Genomic DNA, 13,459 nt, shown 5'->3' with positions numbered 1-13,459 from the left:
TTCTAATAAAATGATATCAAGACATTTTTGTAACCTAAAAAAACTTTAAATAATTAAAATTATTAATTATTTTAAAAAAAAAAAATTAGACTACCAAAAGGACTTGACATAATGAAAGTAACTTGATATCATTATATTGGATAAACTAAACACTTGTGCCAAGTTAATGTAGAAGCACTTAATATAAAAATAAATAAAATAAAAACATGAACATAAATATAACATCAATAAATAAAATTTAAATTTTAAAATTTTAAAGTATAAAATCTAAAAATCTCAAAATATGAGTTGTGAGGGACGTAGTTTACGCTATACCTTTTTATTCTTAATTGAAACGATAGGGGATGCTTAAGAGATAAAAGCTTTAAAAGTGGCAAAGTGCCAAAAGTCCTGGAGAAATGTAGTAAAGCCATCATAATAAACCTAAGAAGATGATGACAAGGGTCCCACCAAAGTGGAAACACAATTTACTTTAGAACTTCCAAGTCTCAATGTAGCCTCCCAAACCCAATAGATTCCAAGAACATTCCTCTTTCATCTTTAACCTTTATACCATGCCAATCAACATCTAATATTGCCCCAAATCCAACGGCTCTAATTCTGTAATACCTCCACGTGTCCATTCTAAATTCAATAAGCCACCACCACCACAAGTGTATATATATATATATATATATACACGTACATACGAACCCACAAAACAGAAAAAGCAATAAATAGTTCCTCACAGAACATAACATCAGAGACAGACAGAAGCGAAACCTTTTAATAGTCCGAAGAAGCTACAAAGCACCACAGTAGAAATGGCGGATCCCAGGGTCGTGAACTCGGAGCTCCGTTCGCCACTTCTGGAGCCGGGTAAGAAATCATCAGAACCCGAGAAGCTCTGCATCGACGAGATGCTCCGGATGTATTGCGGCGAGTTTGGGTGGTGGCAATTGAAGCACTTCGTGTTGACGAGCCTCGCTTGGGCTCTGGAGGCTTTCCACACCATGGTCATGATCTTCGCGGACCGTGAACCCGGTTGGAGCTGCGTTTCTGGGTCGGGTTGCGATGCCACGGCAAAGACCGTTTGTGGGTTCGAACCGGGCTCGTGGGAGTGGACCGGCGGCTCGTCTAGCTCGACTATTTCTGAGTGGGGTTTGGTTTGTGGATACAAATATAAAGTTGGGCTCGCCCAAGCCTTCTTTTTTGGCGGCTGCATGATAGGTCAGTTTTTCCACTTCTCTCTTATTTTGTTAATATTAATCACTGCTTTAAAATTTTAAAGAATAATACAATGAATTATCAAACAAGTTGTAGTAACAAGTTGTAAGGGATAAAGAATAAACTAATATTAGTTGTGAGCCACGTGAAAATATGTCCAGCCACTTACATTTTTGTGGGTAGGGTTTTTTATTTTTATTTTTTAATAGTTTGTGAATGGGTTTAATTGGAGAGGAGAGAGATCCGTTTTTTACCAGCAAGTGTGATAACGATTGATTGTGTGTGTTTTTATTTTGTGACATGTTAAGTGCATGCTAGGTGGGATTGGATTTAGATGCATGAACAGTTTATTATAATAGTTGCGTTTTGTGTGTATTATTAATAAATGGCTAACTAGAGGAAAAAGATAATATAGAAAAAGAAATGGGAAAAGGGTATAGATTGTCTTGTTCTGCATAATTAAGTGAGTTCATGTTCTTGCACGCGCATATCAATGCGGAAATGGAATCTATGGCCTTTTATCGTTGTTTTTAACTTATTATAGTTAGTCAGAACATGCGGCTAAGGTTTTAATGTTTTTTTATGCTGCTAATTGAGTGGTACCAAGTTGAGTTACGAATAATCACCATAACCAGTTGGCAGATTTTTTTTTTTTTTTTTAATGGAAAATTAGTTGGCAAATTATTTTTCCTTTTGGGAATTTATAAGAGATAATGAGGTTTGGTTTCATTTATGGAATTTAGATCGTATTCACTATCAAGAAGAAAAAGGTGTTTGGTGGCTATTATATAAAGAATTTTAACTACTTGTTTTGTCCATCTTATTCCTTATTGTGCAAGGCTAATATGAAAGCTAATTCATGTATATGTCATGCATGTTGAGCAGTGGTTAGTTTTGGACTATTTTCCTTTTAACCCAATTTAAAGCTCATTGTAGATTCATCCTAATCTGATATTATACTGCAATATTTAGAGATGGCAAATGTCCTAAGCCCAATCCTACCTTGCCTAGGCTCTCACCGCCTCGATGAGGGGACAGGATAGGAACAGACTTTGCCTACTGCACCTTGTTTTGTTCCACCTCGTCCTAAAACACCCTCTCCCTCTCTCAATGCTCTCACTGTTATTCCTCTCTCTTCTCTCTTATCTCTCTTACTTAGATCAGTATCAGCTAAGTTCTTCCCATGAAAAGAATCATGCAATGTCACCAAACCATGAGGATCTCCACTCTTTTTTTCAATGTTTGTCTTAATGACTATGGTAAAACCTAGATACATTATTTTAGGTGTAGTACATTAAATTCCTAAATAAATTTAATTCAAACAAATGGTTACATTGATCATTAGGCGCTTGAATATAATTGAGTAATATAATGTATAGTATAACACATAAAGTAATGTAACTACCTTATCATCAGATGTGTTTAGTGCTGGCTATTTGTTAGAATAAAGCTTTGGTTAATGATTTCATACATATGAAATTTCAAAGAATTGCTTAATCAATAGCAATAATGATGATAAAAACAAAAACAACTACAGTACAAAGTCAAAAGATATGGTATGATAATGACTGACACGTATTTTAGGATACCAAGGAAAGTGATACGCATGACTGAAGAGGGGGGAAAAGATGCTGGTTCTTTTGGATAAAGCTAGAACTTATAGAAGAATATTTATTGAATTTGTTGTCGGTATGCCTATAGTCTTTGCATCTCTCCCTTTACCTAAAGAATATTGAATAAGAAATAACCTCTAGATGGAAAAAGTTCTTCATGTTTCGGATACATGCATCTTCCCCCTCACAAGGGAGTGGACCCCACATGCTTGAATAAGAAATGACCTCTAGATGGAAAAAGTTCTACATGTTTTGGATACATGTATCCTCCCTCTCACAAGGGAGTGGACCCCACACGTGTGGGGTCCACCCCCTTGTGAGGGGGAGGATGCATGTTTCCGAAACATGCAATACCTTCTCCTCTAGATGGTAGATACCTCGTGTTCTGCTACACAAAAGACATGGTAATAATATCTTTTATTATAATCAATGTAGTTTGAATTTCCATAGTAGTGGATAAGGAGTAAGGCTTTTTGTATCTAGTAGATAATTTTGCACAGTGTAGCAATTGAAAAACCTCCAGGAACTTTATTCTTGCCTGTTTGCATTTATATTTCTCGGAGCCTCTATCCTATTGCCTTAACTTTCCCTACAAATTTCATTGTCAAAATTTCAACACCAGGCATGAATATTTGCAGGAATTTATGTCCATTATTTGGAGTTTCATGTTCTTTAATCCTGTATACTATATGTTATTTGAAGGGTGAGGCTTAAGTCCAATGCATGTAGTGTACTGGACCCGTTAAAATGGTGACATATATTCAAAAGTGGACACATGTTATAATCTTAACTGGACACTGAACTCAAACCTCACTTTTATTTGAATATCAAAAAAGGTAATAACAACCACTATTATGCTCCATAGCATGTGCCAAGATGTGTTTGAACCCCATGAAAATTTGCCTGTCTTTTCACATTTGAACTTCAAATTTCACATGTGAAAAGTCCCCATGACTTTTTTACATTGGCTTTTTAGCTGTGCTCATTTCAAGGATAAAATGGTAGAAAGTACAAATGAGATAAATCACTTATGTTAAAGCGCATAAACAACGAATATGTGGATAAATGATCACTAAAGTCATTGTTATTGTTATTTTAATTGCTTATGCGCCTCCGTACATTTTCTCTAGCCGAGACTGAAAGTAGCCTTGCTGTGATAGTTTATGCCTTCACCAGTATGGACTTTCTCTCTGCGGGTCGTTAGTGTCCAGCACTTTGTACACTTTTATATCTTCTTTTCTGCTTTTCTTTTTGCCACTACTTTTCATCATATCCATACTGAAAGTAACTAAATAAATTAATAAATTTGATGATAACTTCTACCAAAAAAAATATATTTGATGATAACTTCTGTTCCAATTTAGGATAAAGCTTACCATTTGTTTGTGCCTTCATCTTAAAAGAGTGAGGCAATATAATTCCTTTTCAGCCAAGGAATGTGCCGACACTATATTGTTATTGAAATTTTGTAAAGAGGTTTTATCGTGGATTTAAGTCTGGGACCAAATTTGAGTTGGACGTTCACAGGGCATCCCAACTTTTTGAATGAAATTGATCTATAAGTCCTTTTCAGCCATGAAATATGCCCACACTATCTTGTTATTGAACTTTTGTACCGAGGTTTTATCTTGGATTTAAGTCTGGGACCAAATTTGAGTTGCACTTTTCGCGGGGCACCCGAACTATTTGAATGAAATTGAATTGCAGGATTTTTCACCAAGCATCAGACTTGGTCATATGTATAACTTATTGGCTAGATTGTAGATATAGCTTTGTTTCCGACCAAAAAGAGAAAGTTGATAGATATGTGGGTTTGCTTCTCATCAAGAACATATGATGGTCCCTCATTTAAAAAGATTATTTGAACTTTTTGATTTTGCTTTATCAAATGCCTCACAAAAACACAAATTCTTTTAGTCCCTTTGTATTATGCTAGGACAATAATGACTCTTTGTGCAGGCTGGATCCAAAAAAAGGCTAGCAATAGATCATATGTGGGACATTAGGACATTGAATGAAACTCTTGCTATTGAAAAAAAAAAAAAAAAAAATGCCCCTCACAAGATTCATAAAAGAAACTAACACATATAGGTTCTTTGCATGTATGTACATATAAACATTCTTGTATGTGTATTAGGCATTAGCCCCCATCCACGAGTTAGAACCAATTATTTGGCCCGATTATTGCTTGAATTTGTCTAAGATAATTCAATTAAAATCATGGCTAACATATTTATATTCTATTTTCAGGTGCCGGAATATTTGGTCATCTCTCAGACTCCAAATTAGGAAGAAAAGGCTCCCTAACAGTAGTTTGTATCTTAAACGCTCTCTTTGGTTGCTTGACAGCATTTTCCCCAAACTACTGGACTTATGTCCTACTTCGTGTACTAACTGGTTTCAGCACAGGCGGTGTTGGCCTTTGTGCTTTTGTCCTTGCCACCGAACCTGTTGGCCCCACAAAGCGCGGCGTTGCTGGAATGTCCACATTCTACTTCTTCTCAACAGGAATTGCATTACTCTCTGGCATAGCCTACATTTTCCGGTCATGGCGTACTCTTTATATCGCTTCTTCCATTCCCTCCCTTCTCTTTCTTGTCATTGTCCTTCCTTTTATCTCTGAGTCTCCAAGATGGTACCTTGTTCGAGGAAAAGTAAAGGAAGCCATGACACTTATGCACAACATAGCTAAAACCAATGGAAAACACCTTCCTGATGGAGTTGTGTTGGCACTTGATGAAGAAACAAATAAAGATTCAAACTATGATCAGCCTTGCAAGGAGCAATTGGAAATTAAAGAAGCAATAAGTGGTTCTCTCATAGATGTTATTCGATCACCAATCACTCGTACCCGTCTAGTTCTAGCTGTGGCCATTAACTTCTTGTGCTCGGTTGTGTACTATGGTCTTAGCCTAAATGTTGTCAACCTTGAAACCAACCTTTACCTCAACGTGCTCCTTAATGCAGTGGCTGAAATGCCAGCATTTACAATCACAGCAGTTTTGTTGGACAAGTTTGGCAGGAAGCCATTGGCAATAGGGACATTATGGTTTAGTGGGTTTTTCTGCTTTTCGGGAAGCTTAATGACTAGTGTTGGAATATGGAAGATAGTGAGGATGGTCTGTGGGATTTTGGGAATTTTTGGGATGGCTGGGACTTACAACTTGTTGTTTATTTATACAGCTGAACTGTTTCCAACAGTGGTTAGAAATGCAGCACTAGGATGTGCAACACAGGCAGCGCAAATGGGAGCAATATTAGCACCATTTGTTGTGGTTTTGGGTGGTGCGTTGCCATTTGTAGTGTTTGGAGTGTGTGGGACTTTGGGAGGGATACTTGCCTTTTACCTGCCAGAGACATTAGATAAGCCATTGTATGACACTATGGGAGGAATGGAGGATGGAGAAAGTGCTTGCAGAGCTGTGTGAAGGTGTTCCCAGCGTGTGTACTTTTTGCTCCTTTTTTGTACTTTCTACGTTCATCAGAATATGCATGTAAGCTTCTAATGATAGTGAGTGTGTGTGTGTGTAATATAGCGTGTTTCACATACCTAACTCTTGAAATGAAATATGAAATATAAAATTTTTGTAGAAAAATAAAGTAGATGTAGGAAAATTGTAGTGTGGAAGCATAAGAGAAAGAACACGAAGAGAATTACTGGTTTGGCTTGTGAGCCCACGATACTGTGTAAAGCCTTAGAGGTGACATTTTTGCATGATATTTCTATGTATTTTTTGTGTTACAATGAATCCTAAACGTCTAATGCCTTTCTGTTCAAGTTCATGTCTGTTTATGAGAATGAATCCTAAACGGGTAGATATAAAGTTTAGGGTATACATTAATGAAGGAGTTGAGAAGGTGGTAGTTGGGAGTTGAGGGGATACATTAATGAGGAAAGATATAATATCTTTAACATTAACCATGAGTGCTAATAAGCATTCTACAGCAAAGTTCCTCTACTTGGAGAGGCAGGGCAGCAATTTAATGGCTATCACATGGTAACTGAAGCTGCAATCATGTCCTAATTACCCAACCAAAAATCAAAGAACAAACATGAGACTAGTCTTTCACAAATCAGACATCTAGTCACCAATATAATATAACCAAATGCAAGTGATGATCCAATACAATTCATGCAACTTTTTTTTTTTTTTTTTGAGAAAGCAATTCATGCACATATTAAAGTGGGGACAAAACTTAAATACAATACCCTAGGTGTTGTTTCTTAGGTTCTCCTTTTAAGGTTCAGTCATGTAGCTATTTAACTAAGAAATATACTTCTATCCCTTAAGAAAAAATCTACATGGCAGAATCTTAAAAATGGAACTTAAGAAACAGCATCTAAGTACTGTACATAAATCTTACTCTTATAGTGGTACCCCATGAATGTTGGCATTGATTATAGGTAGCCTTCTTTCAAGCATTCACTCCTATTAGTTCTCAAGCCCATTAAGCACTTGCTGCACTTCTTGCCATATATTTAAAACTTTAGAATATTTTTATAATTCAGCGTAGTATTAGATACCGGCATCTTTTTAAAGCCTTGATTTTGCAAAAATATTTACAGAAAATAATTTAATCAGATTTCGAAAAACTACAAAAACGCATATTTATTAGCATCCACATAATTCTAATGAGAAATCTATCAAATGCAACTTGGGATTACCTTTTCATGGCCCCCAAAGCTGGCTCAGGCTAGCATTATGGTCCCGTTGGTTCATGGTTCTAACTTTAACCATTTTTGCCATTTTACCAAAGAACATGGTTGATTTTTGGTGAATTTGAAAGAAACAGAATGAAGAATTGGTGAATGGAAATCAGACCCCATGGCAAGGTTTACTGGTTTTCTTCTGAGCTGTGCATGAAAGACAAAATTTGATAGGTCTAGATTATAAGTTGGTTTTATTTTGTGAGAGTCATATTCAACTTTTCCTTAGCACCCAAAAAGAAAAAATCACATTCGACTTTCTAAAACCTTACTCTTTTTCTCAGTACGACCTTTTTTTTTTTTTTAATCCAGTTCTTTCAAAACCAAATAAACTAATGACAACCAATTGCTAATTTGTTATAGGCTGAGAATGGATTTGGACATGTTGCTTGCTGGACCTAGCACAATAGAAATCCTGTTATTCTCTTGGGCTATTCTTAAAGTTACACCCAATTCTGTGACAGACCGTGGTCCATTTTGTCAGATTTCAAGAATCACATGGCCTAACGTTGTGCACATTGCATTGAGCCAAATTACCATAACCCACCAAAAATCTTATGATCCATTTGGATTAAAGGAGAAGAAAGGAGAGTAGAGTAGATTTAGTGTAGAATTAGATTATTTTTAGTCAACTCTACTTTACTCTCCTCCATTCAAATAGGCCATTACAGTTCACTCTAGTATTTTTAATAGTAACGTTCAGGTTCAAATTCCTCACCTCTAACTCTCAAGAAGAGGAAAAAAAAAAAAAAAAAACGACCACAACCCATGCTCTGCGCTGCATAAGCCTGCCACTCATATGTGGTTTCATAAGCATTGCAATTTCTTATCTGAAAAAACTGTAATAATAAACATGTGTTCAATCGAATCAATGATCAATCCTACCACGGGTCAATGGAGAAAACACGAAACTATACCTTATCCCACTTGGACAACACCTAGTACAAACAATTTACAATTGTTTGGTGGTTCTGTTTTTTGGGGGAGGCTTATTCCACTTCCAATAGCTACTGCTGAGGGTACAGCAATTTACGTCATATGTGATTCAAAGTCACTTATTTGAGATGACCCAGCTGGGCTACAGGGAAAAACACACTAATTTGTACTTTCTAATATGCACTAACTAGCATCATCCACTATAATATTCAACACAAAATCCGAATCCCATTTGAGTTTTACAAGAGTTTACTTAATTTCTCAATTATCCTCCTCGGTCCCCACAGTTAACGTACATAAGGAAGCAAAAGAAAGCAGAAACTTGTCAATTACTTCAATGAAACTTAAAACCACCCCCCCCCCCCCAACAGTACCCAATAGATTTATTTTCAAGTAAAAGACATGATCGATACAGAGTAAGAATTTTTTTCTTAGTACTAAAACTTGATCCAAAGGCGCAAGCTTTGGAGCCCTTTGTGGTTTGGAACTTTGGTTTGTCACGTTCCAACTTTCAACTTTCAAGTTTTTTTTTTTTTTGCATTGTGGGCGTGGCTTTGGCTTTGGAGTCTTGGACAATGGATTACAACTAAGCTAGTATTGAATGAGATTTTTTTTTTTTTTTTTTTTTTAATGGTTGTCTTGACTCTTGACAGCCTTGAGTCTTGTGTTGTCTTGTCTCTCATGTCACTCATGTCAGTGATTTGTGAGCTCTTATTGTTTGTGACAAAGGCATGAAGCTCAAATAGTTTTCAACAAAAACAAAAACAAAAAAACTCAAATAGTCATTCTCTGACAACAGTTTTATTTGTTTATATAACATATTGACTATTAGTTTTGATACTTTGTGCTCCATGCACCTAGTATCATAACGTAGTTTAAAATTTTTTTAGTGAATTTTTTTAATGGGTCAGGTCACAGGTTATCCAAGGTCGGGTTGACCCGCAAAAAAAAATCGAGCCAGGTCATAGGTCAACCTGTTTTTGCTTTGAGTCAAAAAAATTGGATTCGAGTCAGGTCAAGTAAGAAAATTCTTACCCGTATTGCCATGTCTAGGTAGACGATGGACCATTTGACAGCATGAAACATGGCCAGAAATCCTATCACCGATCACTTGCGACTTTTGCATCAGCAATGCAATGTCATGAAGACCTTGTTCCATATGAATCAATCTTTGTATATACGCATTTTAGGCCCTATCTATTTGCAGTATTAGAGTTTAGAATCATGAAGGAAGAACAAAACAAGACTATTTAGGTTTGTGAGAAAGAACCATCTGAGTGTGATCAATGCAATTTTACCAAAGATTGTTTTGAGTTCAGACTTGTTCTTAGTTCTTACACTTTCAAAAACTAGGATTTGTTGTTTTTGATTAGCTATATAATAAAACAAATCGTAATTAAACAGATGACTTGGCTAATTGTGTATTGTTTAATTGGTTTATGAAGAATACTGCATAACTCGAAGTATGCCCAATTAATTAATAAAAGAGTGTTAAAAAAATTAAATCAATCTATGGGGATCAAAAACATAGAAACTAAAGAACTAATCTCGCGTTTAAGATCAACACAACTAATTTCTTAGGAATGAGAGGTAGAAATCTACAATGAGAATATCAAAAAGATAGTTGGAGACAAATATCACTAAATTAAGACTTTATAGGAGTGGAAAAGCATTTTTCCAAGGTACATACAAGAATTCTAAAGGAAAAATGCAAGTAAAGGCTCTTCTCACTTTCTCNCCCCCCCCCCCCCCAACAGTACCCAATAGATTTGCCACAATAATTGAACTCTTCCAATTAAGCAAACCACCACCAAAGACCACGATCATAGTCCTACATTATTATGTGGCATACTATAAAAGATTTTCTTTTACTTTTCAATGCAAATTGGGTCCAATATAATATTCATGCCTTATATTACAACTAAGCTAGTATTGAATGAGATTTTTTTTTTTTTTTTTTTTTAATGGTTGTCTTGACTCTTGACAGCCTTGAGTCTTGTGTTGTCTTGTCTCTCATGTCACTCATGTCAGTGATTTGTGAGCTCTTATTGTTTGTGACAAAGGCATGAAGCTCAAATAGTTTTCAACAAAAACAAAAACAAAAAAACTCAAATAGTCATTCTCTGACAACAGTTTTATTTGTTTATATAACATATTGACTATTAGTTTTGATACTTTGTGCTCCATGCACCTAGTATCATAACGTAGTTTAAAATTTTTTTAGTGAATTTTTTTAATGGGTCAGGTCACAGGTTATCCAAGGTCGGGTTGACCCGCAAAAAAAAATCGAGCCAGGTCATAGGTCAACCTGTTTTTGCTTTGAGTCAAAAAAATTGGATTCGAGTCAGGTCAAGTAAGAAAATTCTTACCCGTATTGCCATGTCTAGGTAGACGATGGACCATTTGACAGCATGAAACATGGCCAGAAATCCTATCACCGATCACTTGCGACTTTTGCATCAGCAATGCAATGTCATGAAGACCTTGTTCCATATGAATCAATCTTTGTATATACGCATTTTAGGCCCTATCTATTTGCAGTATTAGAGTTTAGAATCATGAAGGAAGAACAAAACAAGACTATTTAGGTTTGTGAGAAAGAACCATCTGAGTGTGATCAATGCAATTTTACCAAAGATTGTTTTGAGTTCAGACTTGTTCTTAGTTCTTACACTTTCAAAAACTAGGATTTGTTGTTTTTGATTAGCTATATAATAAAACAAATCGTAATTAAACAGATGACTTGGCTAATTGTGTATTGTTTAATTGGTTTATGAAGAATACTGCATAACTCGAAGTATGCCCAATTAATTAATAAAAGAGTGTTAAAAAAATTAAATCAATCTATGGGGGTCAAAAACATAGAAACTAAAGAACTAATCTCGCGTTTAAGATCAACACAACTAATTTCTTAGGAATGAGAGGTAGAAATCTACAATGAGAATATCAAAAAGATAGTTGGAGACAAATATCACTAAATTAAGACTTTATAGGAGTGGAAAAGCATTTTTCCAAGGTACATACAAGAATTCTAAAGGAAAAATGCAAGTAAAGGCTCTTCTCACTTTCTCTCTCTTATTCTTCCCTCAATTTTTCTGGATCCCCTTTCTTGTTGTTCTCCTTCTCCTCTTCCAGTTGTCCTATTGTTAACAAAATTTAGGGGGATACTTGTTTCATGAATAGCTTCTCCTGCCACTTCTTGATCATAAAGATAGACTTTTAGGATTGTTTCCAATGTTCAAGCCAGTCATTCAGCATTCAATATGGCTAACATTAGGTAAGGAGAGTTCATTAATGCAGAGGTGACTATTACATTGGACTTTGATTTTTCTTTGACGTGTTTCCTAAGAAAGTAGGTAAAAAAGGGTGTTCTCGGTTAAGCAAATGACCACTTCTCGATTGTGCTATGTTTCCTCGAGAAGATAAGTTTCTCAGATTACCTTAGTAATGGGCCCAAATGACCTTTTCTATACCGTGGTGGGCGCGATCATCTTGTGCTAGCACATGGGCCAGACCCGTTCCACGGGTAGGGTTTAGTGGAACGTTCTCTTCATGTTAAGGTCTTCAACGCAAATTCAATCTACTCCCCCACAGAAACATTTATTAAATTTCTTTAAAAATTTAGTGATGGGTCTAATGGCATTTCATCTAGAATTTTGTGGAACGTTCTCTTCATGTTAAGGTCTTCAACGCAAATTCAATGTACCCCCACAAAAACATTTATTAAATTTCTTTAAAAATATAGTGATGGGTCTGATGGCATTTCATCTAGAATTATTTTTTTAAATTAAGTAATAGAGATTCATTTCAATAAAATTATCTTAATATTTTTAATTAATGAGTGTTGGAAAGAAAAACCATAAGCCAAGTTATGGTAGTAAAAGAACAATGAAAAGAAATAAAAAATTATTGTTAAGAAACTTGTTTTTGTTGTTGATATAATTTATAAATCTGAAATTTTAATATATTATATAAGAAAAAGAAAATGTGATTAGGGCAAAGCGGTATAGTACCTTAGGCCTCAATTAAACTTATCCATGTGGTCATTTAATCCACATTAGCACAGACGTATTAAAATCATTTTAACCCTAATTTTATTTTCTTTTTTCTTTTTTGGTTCAATTATTAAAAAAATGAAATAAAAAACCTGCAATGTTAATTTCTCAATTGGAAGGCGGCTTTGGAACCCTTACATCGGAGGTGATGAAATTGACCTCTCTGCCAGTTACCCCTTCACCATCAAGCCACAAAATGGCCAGCCTCTGACAACCTTATGTCGACAAACCCTTTGGACAAACCCTTTGGGTTTGTGCACAACAAAGATCTGACCCCAGTAAAGAGAACGACGCCAAAATGAGATTCACAAGGAATGGCAATTTTGAAACCACAGGTGACCATCTTTGGCTATGGGAGTATTATTTCTAGTGAAGGGAAGATTCCACCATTTGATTTGTTTTGTTACTGGACACCGATTGAAATGGTTGGTGTTGTTGTAGAACAAATTACTAAGGGTGGTATTTAAATTACTTCGAAGGGGATTTCTTACTAATCGAAGATCTTACAGTCTACTAATCATGCTCTAAATGTCTCAGTTACAAATATTAGAAGATGTCAATCAATTAAGTTACAAAACTTTTGACTGATAAAGAAAATCCTACAAGTGTGAACATCAAATCCATACTAAAGAATAGATAATAAGAGCACATATAAAAAATTATTTGCCATATGTATATATATATATAGGTATACATGATAAAATTGATCTATGGCTAACATAAGTGTTCAAAAGTCTTCGAGCACCTAACTGTATAATCCCATAAGATCTCAAAAAATCTTAAGAACCATCAAATCAATCCCTTAAGGTTGATAAGTTTTATTTAAATATAACATTCTTTCACTAATAATTATTCGCATAAAAATTGCTATCATAGAAATGTATTTCGGTCGAAAACTACTGCATTTTATAAAATGCAAAAACTGGTTTAAAGCACTACTA

At 35.3% G+C, this 13,459-nt stretch overlaps 1 protein-coding gene across 1 annotated transcript; it reads left to right on the top strand.

Moving 5' to 3' along the window:
* Positions 1-634: 634 nt before the first annotated feature.
* LOC112025516 (organic cation/carnitine transporter 4) lies at positions 635-6,597 on the top strand. The gene is made up of 2 exons (XM_024058195.2): positions 635-1,209; positions 5,070-6,597. The coding sequence occupies exons 1-2, from the start codon at positions 804-806 to the stop codon at positions 6,245-6,247; spliced, it is 1,584 nt and encodes a 527-aa protein (XP_023913963.1). The 5' UTR covers positions 635-803; the 3' UTR covers positions 6,248-6,597.
* Positions 6,598-13,459: the final 6,862 nt, after the last annotated feature.

The sequence above is a fragment of the Quercus suber genome, unplaced genomic scaffold, assembly GCF_002906115.3.
Source record: "Quercus suber isolate HL8 unplaced genomic scaffold, Cork oak 2.0 scaffold_416, whole genome shotgun sequence".
Taxonomy (NCBI): domain Eukaryota; kingdom Viridiplantae; phylum Streptophyta; class Magnoliopsida; order Fagales; family Fagaceae; genus Quercus; species Quercus suber.
The sequence above is the reverse complement of the archived record's forward strand: the minus strand, read 5'-3'. Positions and strand labels throughout refer to the sequence as shown.